We start from the raw sequence: 19,668 nt of genomic DNA, 5'->3' as shown, positions 1-19,668 counted from the left end.
CCAGAAACAAAGAACAAGGACAACAAATGGCAAACAGCAAGTAGTGTTTGTTAGTACAGCTATACCAATAATTGCTTTAAGTGCCAGCTGTCTCCAAACACCAATTAAAAGACAAGATGGTCAAAGTACATTAAAACCCCAATTTTAAGTGTCTGTTGTACCCAAGAAAGCCTCTTAACATGACTGAGATTCTGCCCTCCAAAAGTTCAGACTCAGGCGAAGTCATCTTTCCTGAGGAAAGTTTTGTTACAACAAAAATGGAAGTGTTATTTCCATATGGTTCCTGACCCTCTCAAGCCGCCTGATGCCAGGAAGAATTTTTGTCTCATGTTCAATGTGAGGGTACGGCAGAGCTCCTGGAGATAAAAAATTTTCAAGACTTTATCTCTGTCTCTGCTTTGTCTCTCATGCTCTCTCTCTCTCTCTCTCTCTCTCTCTCTCTCTCTCTCTCTCTCTCTCTCTCACTCACTCTCTCCCTCCCCTTCCCTCTCCCTCTCCCTCTCTTTCTGAGAGGAGAGAGTTTTTTAGGAATATTGAATCTGAACTATTTATTTATTTTTATTTTTTTGCCAGTCCTGGGCCTTGAACTCAGGGCCTGAGCACTCTCCTTGGGCTTTTTTCTGAAGGCTAGCACTCTACCACTTGAGCCACAGCACCACTTCCAGCTTTCTTCTATGCATGTGGTATCGAGGAATCAAACTCAGGTTTTCGTGCATGCTAGGCAAAAGCGCTCTACTACTAGGCCAAACTCGCAGCTCCGTAGACCATTTTTAAAAAATGTAATTGGCTTTTGAACCAAGTTTAAAATATTTGAATGTGAGTAGAAAGGGAGGAGAAAAGTAAGCAATAATGGAGACTGGATAGCAAATAGATTAATGCCACTATTAATAGAACTGCAGGATCACGAGGAGTTTTGAAGGAAATTATGATGCTTTCTTAGTGTAGAGGGTAATAAGACTAACAGTTGTTCTTCTTTATTTTCCCCCTCCGTAATCGAAGATGAGTCACCTAAGCATGTTGAAACAGAATGACAAGTAAAAGAAAAACACTCTCCACCCAAAAACTCTTCAAGTACCTGATCCACAGACCTACTTCTCTCCCAGACACACCCAGCACTGCTTCTAGTCAACATCTCTCAGTAGAGCCTTTTGGCTGGAGCTACTGGCAATGGCAGTTTTCAGTGTTGGACTTCCAACAGAGGCAAGCATGCATTGCCATAGCAACAGTGGGGTCCAGGGTCCACTCCCATTGGCTTGGGTACTTACCAACAGCTACAGCACAGGGTGATCTTTCTTCTGGCTGGCAAAACAGCTCCGAATAATTACCAGTAGCTTCTGATCGCTATGGCCCTGGAATCCCATCAGCTTCTAAAAGGTTAAATGTTACCAGACTGCAAACTCAAATGTCTTCTCAGAAAAACTTTTGGGTTCCTTCAGTGTGGACAGAGAACATTAGATTCCTAGCAAGCACTACTTTAAGACAATCTTCCTTCCTTCCTTCCTTCCTTCCTTCCTTCCTTCCTTCCTTCCTTCCTTCCTTCCTTCCTTTCTTCCTTCCTTTCTGTTTTTTTTTTTTTTTTTTTTTTTTTTTGCCAGTCCTGGGCTTGAGCTCAGGGCCTGAGCACTGTCCTTGGACAGTGCTTGGTAGACTAGAGCTCTACCACTTGGGCCTCAGCACCACTTCCGGCTTTTTTTCTATGTATGTGGTGCCAAGGAATTGAACCCAGGTCTTCGTGCATGCTAGGCAAGCACTCTACCACTAGGCCAAACTCCCGGCCCATCTCTCTTTCTCTCTCTCTCTCTCTCTCTCTCTCTCTCTCTCTCTCTCTCTCTCTCTCTCTCTCTCTCTCTCTTTCTTTCCTTCTCTTCCCCCTCCCCCCCTCCTTCTCTCTCTCTCTCTTTCCTTTTCCTCCCCCCTAACCCCTTTCTTTTTCTTTCATTTTTTTGTCAGTCTTGGGGCTTGAACTCAGGGTCTGTACACTGTCCCTTCTTTTGCTCAAGGATAGCACTCTACTACTTGAACCACAGTGCCACTTCCAGCTTTTTCTGTGTATGTGGTACTGAGGAATCGAACTTCATCTGAGCTTTGTGAGTGCTAGACCAACACTCTACCACTGAACCAGTGCCCCAGCCCCTCTAAGCCAACTCTCAACAGTTAAATCCACACTATTCTCTCAGTCTTTCATATCTCCACTGGTCACTCTAACTCCAGTAGAAACTTGTTCTGATAGAGGTTCTGGACTACCAGAACCTCTGGTTACTATGTTTTCTCTGCCTGGGGCTTTCTGTGTACTTCATTACACAAAGCAATTAATATGTCTGGAAAGTTACTGAATAGCCATGATTGGATCAGACCAACAGTTAGGGATGTCAGAATACTGATGAAGAGTCATAACAAAAAGTTTCAGAGTCACCTAGGATTATGTGAGTGACTGTAGATGAATATGCTCAATGTTATTCAAGGTTACATGCCTAGTTGCCTTTCTGGCTCTTTTCCAAGGCCCCAAACAGGAGTTGATTCTTGCAGCACACACACAGAACTCCCATCCTCCTCCAAAGTTATCTCCTGGAGGTCCCATGGAAGCTACTGTCTCCTTCCCCCAAATACCCCATCAATGAACTGCAGAGCTCACCACTTCCACCACATGCCTCCCCTTCTCACCACGTCCTGATATGGTGATATCTATGCCAACAGAGTGCTGGGAAATGTTTCAGACCTCATAGAGCTCCTTCATATAAATATGTGAAATTGTCTGGTAACTCCAACTTTAAAAATTATGACTGATATCTGTATACTGGGATTTATCAATTCAAAGAATGACAATGTAAAAATGCAAAGAAATAAAATGAAAGAATAAAGTCAGTCTTAATGTAGAAAGTACTTTCTAAAAATAATGGTGAAATACCTCTTCATATAATTAACATAGATTAGAATATGAAAAAAATAGAGAAAAATAACAGGAAAATAAAACAGGATCTGGAAGGGCAAACAGATTCTGTGAATGAGAATGAACAGGGTTGAAATATTATTTGTATCTATGAAAATGGAGCAATGAAATTGGTTAACATTGTTTTATAAAACAGGAGATAGATCTTTTTTAACTATATATATATCAGATGCATAAATATTCTGTACTTTATCCATTCTGATAGACATCTGAGTTCCAACTTTTCAGCTTTTGGATGGAAAATACTGCTTTAAAAATTTTGTACATGTCATTTGCTTATCTCTTTTCAATTTTTATACTACAATAAGTAAAAGTTTATGATGCTATTGGTGGATAGGCATTTACTTTTAGTAAGTATACCATAGGGATTCAAAGTTATTGTATTTATGTAAAGCATGCATATAGTTCTGTTGATAAAAACTGTGCTAAGAATTGTTAACTTAATGGAAGCCTTTATGTATTTTGTGCTCTTGAGATGTTATTTCGAATTAAGCAGTGATGCTTTATATTTCTTCCTAACTCTTCTTTAACTATTTTTAAAGACATCTGAAGTAGAAGATAGTCTACACGTCTGTCACTTTGGATCCTGGATTTAGATTTGGAATCTTAGTATTTTAAGACCATATTTTACTTTGTTTACTTTATTTTTAGTCTTAGTAACAGTCTATATATAATCAGTATGATTCATGAGGTAAAGAATAGCTATAGACTTGTGGAAAAAATCTTCCATAAGTCTATTTTTGACATGTAGAAATAGAGTAAGAAAATATATTGAATTAACATTGAGCACATGAATTCTGTAGAGATCATGTGTTGTTTATAGTTCTTGGAACATGAGATCATTAAGGCATACTAGTTATATAGTAGCTGGAATAGTGAAGCCATTTAATTAATTAATATTTTGTGAACTGTTTATCAAAACTCCAAATCATTGATATACTGTTTGCTGGTTTTTGTTAATGAGGAAATAGACTTATTCATTAAGAAACCTCTTTCTGATTCCAAAATAAAGTATACTCATTTTGAAAAGCTTAGAAAAGCACACAAAATTACTAAAAGAATATATGCTGACATTGAACTGGCCATCTTGAAATAAGTAACACTGAGTGAAAGATTTACTTTGTTTTCAAAAACAACTCTGGGTTGGACTTTGTACAGGATGACCCAATCTCTTACAATAACCATGAGATGTATAGTGTACCCCAAACCTACAGTGAAGTGATCATGGAATAATGGTATTTTGTGTTTCCAACTCAGCAGTGCTCTCTTAGTCCATTTTCTATTGTTACAATCAAATATCTGAAGTTAAGTACTTCATTTTATTTTTGTTTATCTATTTATTTTTACCAGTCCTGGGCCTTGAACTCAAGGCCTGGACACTGTCCTTGAACTTTCTCAAGGCTAGTGCGTTGTTCGTTCAGCCATAGTGCCACTTATGGCTTTTTTCCATATATACTAGGCAAATACAATTGCACTGAACCATATTCCAAGCTCTTTATTTAATTATATTAGCCATAGCTTTGGAGGCTAGAGTCCAGGATTGGAAAGATCCATCTTCTTGGCGTCTGGTTGAGTGCCCCCTGGCTTCACGACCACAGAGAGGGTGGCCTCAAGGAAGGAAGAGTTGCAAGGGCACAGTGATAAGTCACAGGAAACAAGAAGGATCCTAGGCCCAGCTTGTTATCTTCGCCACAACTCACTCTTCTGAGTTTGCCTAACTCCTGCACTGACGTCTTCTGAAAGCAATATCTCCAGCAACTTATCATCCTCTAGTGGACAAGTTTTAACAAGTTGCAAGAAAGGAGTAAATGTTACTAAGAAGTAACTCTGGCACAAAACTTGGGCAACACTGAAATTACGTCTAAAGCATAGCCATGATCAATGAGATGAGGTCGTTTTCTCATCACTATCATTATTGTCTACAGAATAGTACCATAGCTGATGGACTTAATGAATTAACAGTCTTCTTATTGATGCTCACTTTGTGCTCATCTTTAGTAGGAGTTGTTTCTATTTTCCTCCTATGTATGGATGTATATATAATTACATATGTAATATATGTATATTACATATTACATGAATTTTTTCTTTTTGGTGTGGGATTTAAACTCAAGTGTTCTATCACTTAAGTCACACTTGTAACCCTTTTTGTTATGGATAATTGTAGTTCCCCATTTATATGGGATTTTGCTTTAATAACCTAATTTTCTTAATATATATGAAATGAGTTTTTCTGAATCCTTTGTTCAGGAAAAGGCTTGGTATGAATAGCTTTTCTAAATTGATAGCGATTCCTCTTATGTTATTTTCAGGTGAGTAACTTAGATTACAGTCAGGACCACTAGTACCCATTTTCTTGTGTTTGTTGACCTTTGCTCTCCTAATTTTGACTAATCTCTGTTATCCCTGATCTTCTTAATTTTGTTTCTGCTCCTGCCTTGTGCAGTCTATCTTGGAAATAAGTCCTAGACTGTCAACACTAGTGAATTGGCCACAACAACTCCCTCATTTCAGCACTATTCTCAAACTGACTGCTTGTGTTTCTAATGGCTCCTTTTGAGCTCTCCTAAAAAACATCAGAGCCCTGTTGTTCCTTTTTTTCCCATAGACAGGCTGACATAGTGCAGGCTTGCTAGCAGCAGATGATTTGTCTTCATTCATATCTGAGGGGTCAAGAGGTGTCTTGTCTCTAATTTTGGTACAAATATTGCTCGTGGGATTTTGATTATGCAATCGAGTTACTCTGTTTTGATGTGGGAATTTGGAAAATCCAAAATCTGTTCTTGCACTGAGGCCCCCTCCTTCTCTCTCTCTCTTTCTTTGCCAATCCTGAGGCTTGAACTCAGGGCCTGAGCACTGTCCTTGGGCTTTCTCAAGGCTAGACCTCTACCACATGAGCCATGGCACCATTTCTGACTTTTTTCTATGTATGTGGTACCGAGGAACTGAAAGGCTTCTCTTTTTCTAGAATTTATTAATTTCTTTTAGAAGGTAGGATTATTTACTATGGTCTTTCCATCTTTATATCTAGGAACCAATTGACAGGAAGTATGAACTACAACTGCACTGTGTGTATGCGTGTACAAGCATATATGAGTGTTTTATTTGGAGAAGCGGATTCTACTGCTGACTGTGTTACTATATATATATGTGTGTGTGTGTATATATATCTTAAAAGCCCAGTGCTATGACCAGAAATACTGTTGACTTTTTGCACATGAGGGGCCTGGAGTTTGGTCTAGTGGTAAGAGTGCTTGTCTAGCATGCATGAAGACCCAGGTTTGATTCCTTGGTACCATCTACATAGAAAAAGCCAGAAGTGATGCTGTGGCTCAAGTAGTTGAGCATTAGCCCTAAGGAAGCCTAAGGACAGTGCTCAGGGCCCTGAGTTCAAGACCCAGTACAGGCAAATAAATAAATAAAACAGAACAACATTTTGCACATGAGGTCTTCCCTTCAGTCTGTGGTACGGGCACTGTTTGTAGCACTAGTTTTTATTTTCAATTCTATGTTTGTCTCCTGGAATGACTACAATACTAATTACCCTAAGACAGATTAGACTGTTTGCAGCTATCCTTGTCCCCCTGCAACCACAGTTAGTCTCATCTGGCAAACAAATTGGCTTTTAGTTGCCCTTGGAGTGTTTTCTTCATTTACCATTTATTTAGGTTCACTTTTATTTTTATTTTTATTTTTACATATGTGGTACTAGGGAATCGAACCTGAGTTGTCATGCATGCTAGGCAAGCACTCTACCACCAGGCCAAACTCCCAGCCCTAGGTTCACTTTTCAACAGAAGTCTAGGTAGTTCTAGTATTGGTTTCTCATCAGGACTCTTGAACAATTTCATATTATTCATTCTAACAATTTTATATTGCCAATTATATGAGAAAATATATTGATTTTGAGATCCGAGAAAGCCAAAGACTAAGGAAAATAAAGAAATTCCTTTTAAGTGAAGACAAATTTTTAACAGTGTTAATGAATGGAAAATTGTTTCTCTCTCTCTTTTTTTGCTATCATTTGTCATTATTACCATACTAACTGTAAACACAATTGGGTGAGACAGGGCCTTAAATAACTCCATTTTAATGTATATGTCCTTGTGAAATTTTTACTTTTAACATTAGATATTGAAATTTAGAAACAGAGCCATAGTATGGCATAGAAACTAAGAAATCATTTTTCATATACAAAGTAGACTAGTTTTTAGTAGGAAGGATGAGAGATTAACAATGGACAGAGGGGTGGTGCATGTAGAAAGAATGCTGCATATGACCACAGGAAGTAGTAAAGGCTGAAATTTTCTATTAACTTTGACAGGTTTATAAACTACTTTGAAGATAGTAAAAAGACTTTGTATCCAATATGCTGAATATATCTGCAAGTCTACGACATTTGACACAGAATAAAGTATGTGTACATAAGATTTATTGATTTAGCAATTAAGTAGTATATGTGATCAAAGGTATTTTAGAATCTTATTGGTAGATTATCTTTATAAACCCTAACTTCCCATTCATACTCAAGGGAGCTCAGAAATGTCCTTAAGAATAAACAACCAAAACCCTTTATAGAAAAAATATATACTTTATTTTCAACTAGAAAGGTGCAAACATGTAACTTTTGGTCACACTCTCAACCAACAAAACTGTCAACAACCAGTCATAGTCAAAGTAGAAATAAATGCTTCCAGGCAGAAATCTGACCAGCTACACAGATCCAGCCATTTTTCAGTAAAGGCCATTTGTCACTAAAAGTGAAGCTACCACATTTCCTACCTAGAAATCTCTTCAAAGGCCATCATTGCCTCACGGTCCTTGAACCATCTGCTTTGATGGACTGTCAACTCTTCCGTGATTACAATTTTCATTTGAGTATCCACTTTAGGCTTTGAATTATCAGACAAGTTTCACATCCTACCTATGGTGCTCAGAATTTCAGGCTAACATTTGAAATATCCGAGCATTAAAAGAACAAAAAGGCACAAACAATTTTAAATTAACTTAGATAACTGTACAAATATATAATATATATCCACAATATTCACAATATCAATAGAAAAATCTGGCTTGTTACAGGCAAATTAACTTGCCACAAGCTGTCCAGTCTAATAGACAGGATTCTGATTCCTGACCACAGTCATTCAAATCAGAATGTCAGAGCTGAATCTGCTGTTCTGACAAGCAGAACAACTTGACCCAACCTCATGATAGTGGAGAACACACATCCTTGCTGTTGCTGAAGCAAGTGCATATGCATGCTATAACATTCCTCCTCTATCTCACTCCAAACTGCATGCACAGTTCTACTTTGAGATGGTATCTGAGATTCTACTAGATGCCTCCACTGCTCCTGTAGCCATTCCTCAGTAAACATTCTGGCCCTGTGCGCTACTATAAGTCCCACACTGTCAAGTCTTAACTATCTTCAAACCAGTGTCTGGGGTTGATGCACTATTTGTATGACATGGCACAATATTTTGAATTTAGTGGGATATTTTCTCCCCCAGCAGTTAGGAAAAAAAATTAAAAATAGATTTAAATTAACATGTGCTACTGAAATCATTTGTTTTTTGTTTTTTACAGAAACATGAGATGTGAGTCAGTTCAAGTTATGGTCTAAGGAGTTACTGTCTCTTTCTCTCTCTCTCTTTCTCTCTGGCTTTAGGCCATGTCTCCGTACATCTTCCTGTAGTACAGTGACTCGAAGATATCATTGTCTCCGGGGCAATTGTAATGGCAGGCGCATGTTTTGATAAACATCATGTTCTTCTTCATGGTCTCACCATCAGGGCACTTGAACTCCACGGGGAGGGTGGTGGTTCTGTGAGGGGTGCAGCACCGACCATCCGTGCAAACTCCGCAGAACTTAGCCCTGTAAGTCTTCACGCTGGTGCAACCCGAGAGCTCAAACTTGACAGGCTTGGAGATTTTAGGGGTACGGATGCACTTCTTGCCCTTCTAAGGAAGACAAGCCAGGAAGAGAGAAACATGACTTACTACAAAGGGAGTGGCTTTCCTCCATCCCTCTCTATTCTCATCTTCAGTTGTCTGACTCTTGTTTATATTTTGAGGAGAGAAACGCTGGGTTTAGTCTGCCAGTTATCCCAAAATAGCCCTGGCCTTCCTTGGAATGTCTTCACTTATCTAACATTGTGGGGGATTTTTGTAGTGGAAAGTTGGCAATTCTGAGTATCCAGTGTCTCATTCCAGCACAACAGCTCCACACTTGAGATATTTTGGGACATAACAAGGCTATAATAACAAAGATGGGGAGAGACCTAACTTTGGTGCTTTTTCCTATTCTCCCGTGGACGAGAATATGTACCTTAATGTTCTCCTCCAGGTCGACTTCACACGGCCTGACCATGCAGAGGCGGCTCTGCTTCTCCAGCCTGCAGAAAGCGTTGTCGTTCGTAACGCGGGTGGAGATGCCCATGCCACACGTCTTGGAGCAGGCGCTCCACTCTGTGGTCTGGACCAGGCAGTTGGCTCGCATCATAGTCGGGTCTGGGCCAAATGTGTCTTCCAGGCGGTAGGCTGTGTGAGAACCAAGCACAGGAACACCAGGTTAAACGACAATAACAACAACAAATCCCCAGTAATCCCTTGACAGATCTGGGACTTAGTCCTGGGGGACTGGAGGAGAATGACAGCATGGACTCAGAGGAAGACTCAACTTACCAGCCAGGGCTGGGCCCACCACGGTCTGCCCTTTGGGCTCATCACAGACCCACTCCTCGCAGCATTTTCCAGGCAGCTTGACCCTCCTGGGGAAGGGGCAGTCGGGACTGGGCAGGCGGACGTCCATGCTGCACAGGGGGACGCAGCCCACCGCCCCATCCAGGCAAGTGCACTGGTATTTGCAGCTGCTCTGGAAGAACTCTCCACTCCGGTACACAGTCCCACCGAACACACAGGGAGCCCCATCTTTGGCTGTAGGAGAGGGAGAAGAAGGGAGGACAGAGAAGTCAGGCTGCGAGTCGCCAAGCTCTAACCACAGCCTCTCCTGGGCAGTGGGCGTGAGGATGGTGGCTCAGGGCGCACGGCCAGTGGCACTGCCCAGCGGGAGTGGGGAGGGGGGTCTGGGGTCGGGGACGGGGGGCGCTCACCGCTGCACACGCCGATCTTGCGGTTGGCTGGGGAGCCGAAGTCACAGAAGAGCCCCTTGTGCGGGTCGCAGGGGTCGCGCTCCGTGCACAGCTCGCCCAGTTGCTTGGCGCAGACGCGACAGCAGCCACAGCCGTCCAGCACGAGACTCACGCCGGCGGGGCAGCTCGGGGCTGGGCCAGCGGGGCACTGGCACTGCCCACTGCAGTCCTGGCTGGTGGCCGGCTACAGAGACAGAGAGAGGGGGGGAGGGAGAGGAAGGGGCGGTCAGTGGACTCTCTTAGGCGGGTGGCGCGCTGCACACCTCCGGGCCCACCTCCTCCCTGCTCCCCGCGTCCTCCCCGCTGCCCGCGGTGGCTCACCTGGCTGCACAGGGCGAGGAGCAGCGCGAGGGCGAAGCGGACGGGGCCGGCAGCTGTCATGGTCGGGGCTGCAGCGGGCGAATGGGCGGCGGGAACGCAGGGCGATGGGTCGGATCAGGAGTCCGGAGGGCCAATGGGGCTCTGGGTAGAGGTAGGTGCAGAACCGGCCGGCCGGGTTGCGGTTTGTCTGTCCGTCTGTCTGTCTGCCGGTGGTCGATCTGGCAGCGATGGAGCGGTGGGGTCGCTGGTAGTTGGAGCTGAGTCGCTCTGGTGGCCTCTTCTCAGCGGGGAAGAGTTGTGGGAGCTGGGCCGGCGGCTGCTGCTTTTATACCCTGCAGGCGGCTGGGCTCGCCAATGAGCTGAATGGAGTCCTACACAAACAGGAACATTCCTCGCATTCCTCCCCACCTTCCCGCCGCATCAACTCACACCGGATTGATCCTGACCCCTTGACACTCAGCATTCCTCCGTCTGAAAAAGCTGGCACACTTCAGCTCACCAGAAAAGGAAAAAAAAAGGGCTCAGTATTTCCAGCAGCAAATAGGATTTTTTTTCCCCCTGTACCCTTCTCTCCACTCCTGATTTGTACATTTTAAAAACACAGGAGTAGTTAAGATTTGTTTTTTTACACCTCTTCTGGTTTTAATAGTTTTGCACAGTTCTATCCACCGAAGAGAGTATTTTTCAGAAGGTACATGGCTAAAAAAGAAAACAGCAATTTCCTTTCTTTCTCTCTCTCTCTCTCTCTCTCTCTCTCTCTCTCTCTCTGTCTCTCTCTCTCTCTTTTTCTTGATTTTTGCAGGGATTTTCACTGAGTCTGTAGGCTCTTTTTAGGGAGCTACACAAGATAGCACAAAGCTTTTTTTTTTTTAACTATTTGAACCCCCAAACCCCAACATACCTACCTGTAAACTCTATATCAGAAATGAAGGCATTTGATCCTCTGTCACTTGAGATAAGAATTAGGTGGCTCACAGCCTGACAAGAAGAACAAAGCCAGAGTTCTAAGTATAGATGCCCCTTTCGGGGGGGCTTCCTAGCACTCTTGCTCTGTTACGCCTTCTAAATACACATAGAAGTTTTCTTGCAGGGAGAAAAAGTGAGTAAATAGCTATCATTACTTCCAGGAAAATGGGTCTATTGTTATAGTCCAGCAAATGGCCATACATTGGGTGAGTAGAGGCTCTGGGTGTAGGAACAGAGCAGGGGTGGGAAGAAGGAACCTACCTGGAGGGGTCCGGCCAGAAGTCTGATGGAGCATTTTCAAGACAGCTGGGCTGAGAATTGAATTATTTTGCTTATTGTTAAACCTATCATCTTCAACTGTTGATTGGAGTTTACATGATGAGAAAATGGTACCTTACCGTGCCTGATTCTAATAATGTGTCAGTGAAGACTGGTCTTAGTGGTTTCCCACACAGCTACAGGATCTCTTAGTCAGTAAGGTGGGGTCAAGGAGGTCAAGTCAAGGAAAGAAAGGGCTTTACTTCCCTGCTTGTGTACAGATGTCAAACGTGACCCATTAACCTAAGCTTATCATCATCCTTTTTACTTGGTGTTGTTTTGCTGGTACAGGGCCTCTGCTCTGATGTGGATCTTGAATCAGATCCCCACTTCTGGCCTTTTTTGTTGTGGTTGTTGTTGCTTATTTAAAGAGTCTCATGGATATTTCTGCCCAGAGTTGGTTTCAAAATCTGATCCTCACATCCTCAGCCCTCCTGAGTAGCTAGGATTAGAAGTGTGAGCCACTGGTACCCAGCCATGTCCTCAGTGCAGTGATATCTCCAATGTTACTACTTAGTCACTAATTAACTGTGCATTCCCTTAGAATCTATTTGTTAATAGCCCCAATTATCATCTTACATAAAGAAAGTGATTTCAGCAAAGAGAGTAATTTCAGAGCCAGGCCAGTTTGTCTACCCAAATACTACCTCCTTTGACATAGTGGTACAATGAGTGGATTTCTTACTCGATGATTCTAAAAAATATAGATGGTATAAATTTCTAATTCAATGATAGGCATTAGAATTGATGTATATGATTTGTAATTTGAAAACAGCCTACTGAAATGGTCATCTTTTAAAGTTTCTGTTCATCCGATTGAAAAATAGCCAAGTTAAAAAAAATAGACCACTTGTGTTTCAGCACAGCCCACATCATCTGTGCACAATTACAGCACAGTTGCATGTCAACAGTGCAGATGGCCTGCAAGAGCCTCTGAAGCTCAGGAAGGCTTTTTCATCATTCCTATTTAATGTTCTTTCCAAGCATTCCTCAAAGAGAAGAGAGGCTTGAGAATTCCTATTTAAAGAAGCAACGCTCCAAGTTATGTGAATAGTTGCATGTGTATTAAAGGCAACTTGGCTCCCGACCATTTCTTCCCCTGTGGATAATTTTTAAAAGTTTAAAATATGTGGGAAGCCACAGTGAAATCTTTCAAGACCCAAACCGTCAATTAGATCTACCACTAAGGGTTGGAAAGGTGGGGTAGACAGGGGAGTGTTAGATGCAAAGTGTGAGCCTCACCTAAGGTGGGATGTGGGCTGGAGGTGAGTGCTCTACCTTCCAGTGTGAGGTAGATGGCAGAATAGTTGGAGACTTTCTGAAACCTCAGGGTAGTCTGAGAGCCGCCACAGATGGCTTCACGCATGAAGGGAGGAGACTCATTCATTCACACAGGGTTATGTTGCTGGGCTGGGTTTTTTAGTTAGGTGACTTGGGTTGTATTCTTGGAACTACCATTCATAAATCTCAGGTAAGTTATTGGCAGGAGCCATACTGCCACACATTTTTACTTATGAAATGAAGTTAACAAGAAACTTAACTTTTGCAGCCTTCAGTGAAATTAGTACTTTGTTTATTAAATCTTGCTTAATGTATGCACAAAGAATGTGCTACCAGTCTATCAAGACATCATATACAATCAAGACATTATAAAGATAATTAATTTTCCTATAAAATTTATATCCCAAAGTTAGAATACATCCATAGTTAGCTTAAGATGGGTAGTTTTAGTATTAGCTGAAAGGAAATAGCATATTAAAATGTATAAGAACATAGAAGATCTCAGAATAGAACAAAAATATGTTTTTCTTTATAAAGTAAGATTGGGAGTCTTTGATGAAAACTCTTGAAAGGGTTAAAGTATAAGATTATTATTAAGAAGTTACACAGACACAAACACAGAGGGGGGGGGACCCAAGACATTCACAGACTGGAAAGTATGTTTTTATGGTGATTCAGACCATTTGAATGCCAGGAAATTCAGAGGGAAAGGCTGACACTCTGTCCTCAACTCATGCCATGGCATCTGAATTCTTGTACTATTATAAGTGAGTCAGCAAATGTGTGTGTGCTCCTGGGCGGGAAAATGGAAATAGTGGCTTCTTACAATTTTGTCCAACTCTGACCTATCCCAATCCTTTTGACTGACAGCAAGTTGGAATTAGGCGAGAAAAAGGGTCCTTGATTCTGTGTGCAAAATGTTGAGGATGGATTCATTTTGACTTACAAGAAAGTGTTTAACTACCAAACCCTTTTTTATAGAGAGCACATCCCACCACCCCTTCCCCAGTAAAATGAGGAATTTACTAAACTGGTCACTGAGTTGTTTACTGAGCTATATATGGTATGCATATGTCTACTAGGGCCCAGTTGCCAGGTCTTTTGGTTTACTCATGTTTAGCCGGGAATGTATGACATTCCTTCCCTTATGCTTTTTTTTGTTTGTTTTTTCTTCCCTCTTAAATAAAAAAAAAGGTTACTTGATCAGGTATCAGACAGACAGAAAAGCTGGCAGGACTACAGGAAAGTGGCGAGACTCAGAGTGTTTGTGTACTTAAAGCAGGAATCTTGCACATTTTCAACTTTTACTTGTAGACATTTTCTTATAAGAGCAAGCAGAAGTCAGTGCCAGCCCTCAAAGTGGAAATCAAAGCTCCCAGGGAAACATACCAAAGGAATGTGATGCAGAGCCAAGACCTATAAGCAATACATACAGTTAGCTGTCAGGCATATAGGAAGGCTAGCCATATTAGGGCATCTGGACAGTGAACCATTTGTCCTTAGATTGGGTCAGGGGCAGGCTTTTGATGTTTTTAGTAGGCTTAAAGTTCAACCATGTAAATGAATTCCATCCAAAAAAAATGGTATGCCAGAGGCTTTTTGAAAAATACTAATAAATATTATTCTAAAAATCTTCAGGGATCCTAGCTTGGTTTTACATGACCTTCTATTTGCTTTAAATGAAGGTTAAGGAGAGGACGACTCCCTGGGATTTCAGAGGTGGGAAGGAAGCACGGATGTTTACTATTGAAATTACTTTCATTACCCTCCTGCCTTTTCCTGCTTATAATTAGTTCATTAACTTTCTTAGAATATTTTGTGATGCTAAGGCATTTTTTTTTCTGAAGGCACTCAGGGTCGCTGCATGTGGCTAATGTTTTCATGTTTACCTGCTTATTTCCTTGCTTGTATGTAGAACTGGGGGCCAGAGGAATGAGAAAAGAAAGTCTTTTTTGAGGGGGGGATGATGTTTTTAAATAAGATACTTCCTACAGTTTACTTCTTGTCTCATTTGTTTTATTAGTTTAAGTAGACTGAGTCTCTAGTTGATTTAGGGTCTCTGGTCAGTTTGTGTAGAGAGCACAGGTGAGTCTCAAACATTCCCTCATGGGTAGGAAAGTCAAATTCTCATAATAGAGCAATCTAACTCCATGTCCAATTAAAATGAGTGTGCAGCATCGGCTTGGTTCTGTTTACAGTGATAGGTGAGGTAAAAGGTGATATATATAATTGTAAGAGAAGAGTAGTTCTTCTGTGAAATGGATGACTTGGATCTAACTCAATAGATTTAGGAGGAGAGCATTGACACTAGCTATTTTATATAAAAAAGTAGGAATCAATGAGAGGACAATTATATTGAAAGAGTACTATAACACAGACAAGAATGTTTGCACCCCTTGGGATTTTACTGTGGCGAGGAGATGAGGACACCTGTATATCCAAGAAACGTATACACACTCCAGTCAGGAGGCTTGAGGTTCTTTCTTGCAACTCAGGGGCTGGTGGAATAGTCTTTGAAAACTATTGAATAGAACTTAGAGTAAAAGCTGAAGCAAGGCTAAAGTGATGATTTGCATACTTGCCTTATAAACTGTCACGTGGACTCTGAGAAGGCTCTTATTCTCTCTGAGAGTCCTAAATTTCCCACCTGCTCAGTTATCGTACAGGTCATGGAGACAATGCTAGCTGGGCAATGGTAGCTCATACCTGTAATCCTAGCTACTCAGGAGGCTGAGATCTGACCATTAAAGTTTGAAGCCAGCCCCATCAGAAAAGTTCACGAGACTTTTACCTACAATTAACCCAGAAGTAAAAGTGTGGCTTAAATGGTAAAGTGTTACCTTTCAGTAAAAAAGGAAAGCCAGAGCATGATGCCCTGAGATAAGCTGCAATGACCACACACACAGACACAGACACACACACACACAAGCACATGCGCACCCATGCAGAGAGATATTGTTTACCAAAACATGTTCTTACAAGGTATTAGTCTTTGAATAACATACTTCTCTATTCAAAGGAGATTCCCTTCCCATAAGACGTAAGTCTGACTCACTGCCCCTCCTGACTTGATAATGTCTTCCAACCCTTCAGGGGATTTGGAAGTGTTGAGACCCGGTAAGAACTCGAAGAAAGTCAAATTCTACTTCTTTTTTTTTTTTTTTTTTTTTTTTTTTTTTAAGATTAGATCTTCCCAATGACAAAAGCCTTGAAAAAGTAGGGGACCCCCACTGATCTTCTAACTCTGTATCATGGTAATACAGCCATGGGTTTTTTGGAAGCTGGGGGGATAGTATTTAAATTTGGACTCTTGATCACGCACGGGTTGAATCAGTGTACTTACCACTGAACAATACCTCCAGCTCTGATTTTTGCTCACTGCCTTTCGAGATAGAGACTTGCTTCCTGCCCAGGCATATGATGGAGCACCATGTAGAATGCAATCTATGTTCCATTTCCTAGGAGCTAGGATAACAGGTGCTTGTCACCATATCCAGTGAGTCGTTGAGAAGGGATCTTGAAAACCTTTTTTCTTCTGCCTAGACAAACCTAGAACCATGATCTCAACAATTTTAGCCTCCCATGTGATTAGGATTACAGATCTGTGCCATCGATGTCTGGCTCTGTGTTTCTAATTTTCATATGGTTTTCAAGATACACAAAAGAAGGAATTCTGCTGGGCACTGGTGACTCACACCTGTAATCCTAGCTACTCAGGAGGCTGAAATATGAGGGTTGCTGTGCAAAGCCAGTAAGGAAGTCCGTGAGAGTCCAATTAACCACCACAAAATCAAAAGTGGTTCTGTGGCTCAAGTGGTAGAGCGCTAGCTTTAAGCTGAAGAGTTTAGGGACAGTACCCATGCCCATAAAGAAAAAAGAAAAGAAAGAAAATAAATTTTATACTCAGCTTTTCTCACCTGATAGCAACTACTTCCTTCATTTCTTTTATATAATTTTAAGTCATTTGGGGGACAAAAGGTTAAAGGAACTAGCCTTCCTTTCTTCAGTGACCAGCAAAGGTCCTATGCCAGTAAGAATATAGTATATAAGTAATCAGCAAGTAAAACTGAGCTATCCCCTGTGTCCATAGTTTCTTTAAACAGTAAGATAGTATTTCTTGTGCATGATAGAGTGCTGTAGACTTTTACACATTTTGTGTGTTTGCAGGACACTTTTCTCTTCTGTGAAATAATATGAACTGTGCTACAGGTTGGTACAGATTAAAAGCAATCTTGGTTAATGGTAGCTAGTGGTACAAGCAAGTTGTCAAATTAATTGCAAACTGATAGTAAATAGATGATAGAATGTTGAAAACGTAAGTAGTTCCATAAGCACTTCTTGTGGTTGAATTTTAAATCACCATGCCTATTAAAGTTGTATATTGAAATCTGACCACATGAGTAAGGCTTTTTGAGCAGAAGTCTCCTACTTCAGAGCTTTCCCCATATATGAAAAACTCACATTCTATTCATAGTCTTAAAGTCATCAGGCTTAAAAAATAAGAATGAACTCATGCATTGTTCAATTTATCCTTAGAATACACAATGCTGATTTTATATGATCAATTTAACAGGAATGTTCCCTTGAGCTCTGTCTGAGTGTACAGAAGAGATAGCCAGTTTTGCCTTTGTCAGTATTTGTGAATGTGGTTACTTTTAAATTTACAAAGCCTTAGATATGCATTATCTTAGTTGAGTTTCACAGCAAGTTTAAGAGCTATTCTCATCTTGTAGGTGAAGAAACAGAGTCTAAGTCATACAGGCTTGCTTAGAGGTGGAACAGGAGTGTTTGCATTTAATTCCATTCTTCCAAAAAGGATACTTTGGTCTTTGCTTCCAGACTTCCTGCTTTTCTGCACATTTATACCCAGTGATTTCTCAATACAGTCATCTCAGATTTTCTTAAAATGTAAATCCTTGAAGGTGCAGAAAAACACCTCTGAGCTAATTGGCAGTGAGTGTTATACTGAGACACAAAGTAGAATGACAATGTTTATTCTTCACACAGTGAGGACCAAAGGAGGATATTCTTAGGAGAGGATCACTATGGCTCAATAGTTATGTGTATACAATCACATAAAATGATGTTTTTCAAAACAAACTCCAAGAAATAGAAATGAGATTTTTTGTTATCCCCCCTCTCTTTTCTATCATTGGTTTTGATTCCTCCGCCTTTTATCTTATATGTCTATCTGTTTTGGAGAGGGCACAGAAATGGTGAGACAGATAGAGAGTGAAATAATTTAACAGTGATACTCACTAGACACTATGTTGAAAATGAACAAAAAACAACTTGTGGGGGAGAGGGGTGCTGGAGGGAAAGAGAAAGTGAAGCAGTGACACTGTTCAAAAAGAAATGTACTCATTTCCTGACATATGTAACTGTAACCCTTACTGTACCTCACCCTTACAATAAAAAATTTAAAAAAACATAATGTTTATTGGCTTGGCCTATATGAGGATGAAAACTTGCAAGATTTTTTTGTAATTAAAATTGGGTGATTTTCCTGGGTGAATGAAGCATTGTTTCCTATGTACTAGTGATTTGTATCAGCTACAAAAGGAAACGTGAATCAGGATCATGGGTTGTGCTTTGGGAGGCCTTCATAGCAGGTGTTACCTGCTATGACTTGAACTGCAGCCTACATTGAAGCTGTCTGGTTTAGGTTGAGACCAGGACCAACCATAGACATCATCAAAGTCTTCTGAAATCATGACATCATTCACAGATAAGCTACCCTAACGAATAAATAGCATGAGATACTCTGGAGTAAGCCATCATCTTCAAAGCAAGGTACACTATACACAAAGTTCTCATGACTAATAATAAACATGCCTCTGCATGTTATTGACATCGTGTTTACTTTATGAATTTTCTCTTCAACTGAAAATGCTTCCTTAAACTGAGTATGCTTGGTAGCTCTCCTCCCATCTCCTTTAGACATGAAAAGGTTTGGTTTGAATTATGATTTGTTTTATGTTGCTAGTGGAATGTGATCTATGTCGTAATTACTTGTGGTGGGGCTTGAGAGTGTTGTCTAGGAATGGCAAGCTCATAACAAGGGAATTTCCTTGTTGACTCATGTGTGTGTGAGAAAGTTAGCAACTATAATCTAACCTTTCATGTAACTAAGAACTTTCTAATGTCTGGAGATAGTCTACTACTATATTTTGTGTCCCATATAGATTGCTTATTCCTTCCTTCCTTCCTTCCTTCCTTCCTTCCTTCCTTCCTTCCTTCCTTCCTTCCTTCCTTCCTTTCTTCTTTCCTTCCTTCCTTCCTTCCTTCCTTCCTTCCTTCTTTTATTATATTTTCATCATATATTATGCCTGGATGTTGATTCTTCTGATCAGGTTTTTACTTCCTTCTGTTTCCATAAGTAACTATTTCCAGAGCCTCTGATTGCTTTCAGCCCCAGTAGGTAAGCAAGCAAATGTCTGCTCCAGCTTGAGATAGACTTTGAACCAATCTTATTTTAAAGGAGGGCTGGGTACTGCCATAGCCAAATTATCCCCTGCTGCCATTGGCCACTTTCCAGTCAAGCAGATTTTTTTCCTGGCCAGCTCCTGAAGGAGCTGCCAGAGTGGCAAGGGACAGGGAGGGGGGTGACAGCCCAGTGGTAGAACTTCTGCCTCTTGTAGGTTCTCATTTTACTGTTTGAAGCCTGGCCTGCATCTCAAG

The 19,668-nt window shown here is 41.1% G+C and overlaps 1 protein-coding gene across 1 annotated transcript; it reads right to left on the bottom strand.

Moving 5' to 3' along the window:
* Positions 1-7,518: 7,518 nt before the first annotated feature.
* On the bottom strand, positions 7,519-10,704 carry Ccn2 (cellular communication network factor 2). Its single transcript, XM_090338110.1, has 5 exons — positions 10,423-10,704; positions 10,063-10,285; positions 9,635-9,886; positions 9,279-9,490; positions 7,519-8,911 (listed from the first exon to the last, which is right to left on the bottom strand). The coding sequence occupies exons 1-5, from the start codon at positions 10,480-10,482 to the stop codon at positions 8,615-8,617; spliced, it is 1,044 nt and encodes a 347-aa protein (XP_090194236.1). The 5' UTR covers positions 10,483-10,704; the 3' UTR covers positions 7,519-8,614.
* Between the last annotated feature and the right edge of the window lie 8,964 nt (positions 10,705-19,668).

The sequence above is a fragment of the Megascapheus bottae genome, chromosome 8 (genome assembly GCF_031878675.1).
Source record: "Megascapheus bottae isolate mThoBot1 chromosome 8, mThoBot2.hap1, whole genome shotgun sequence".
In the NCBI taxonomy this organism is placed as follows: domain Eukaryota; kingdom Metazoa; phylum Chordata; class Mammalia; order Rodentia; family Geomyidae; genus Megascapheus; species Megascapheus bottae.
This window is presented reverse-complemented; position numbering and strand designations above follow the sequence as displayed.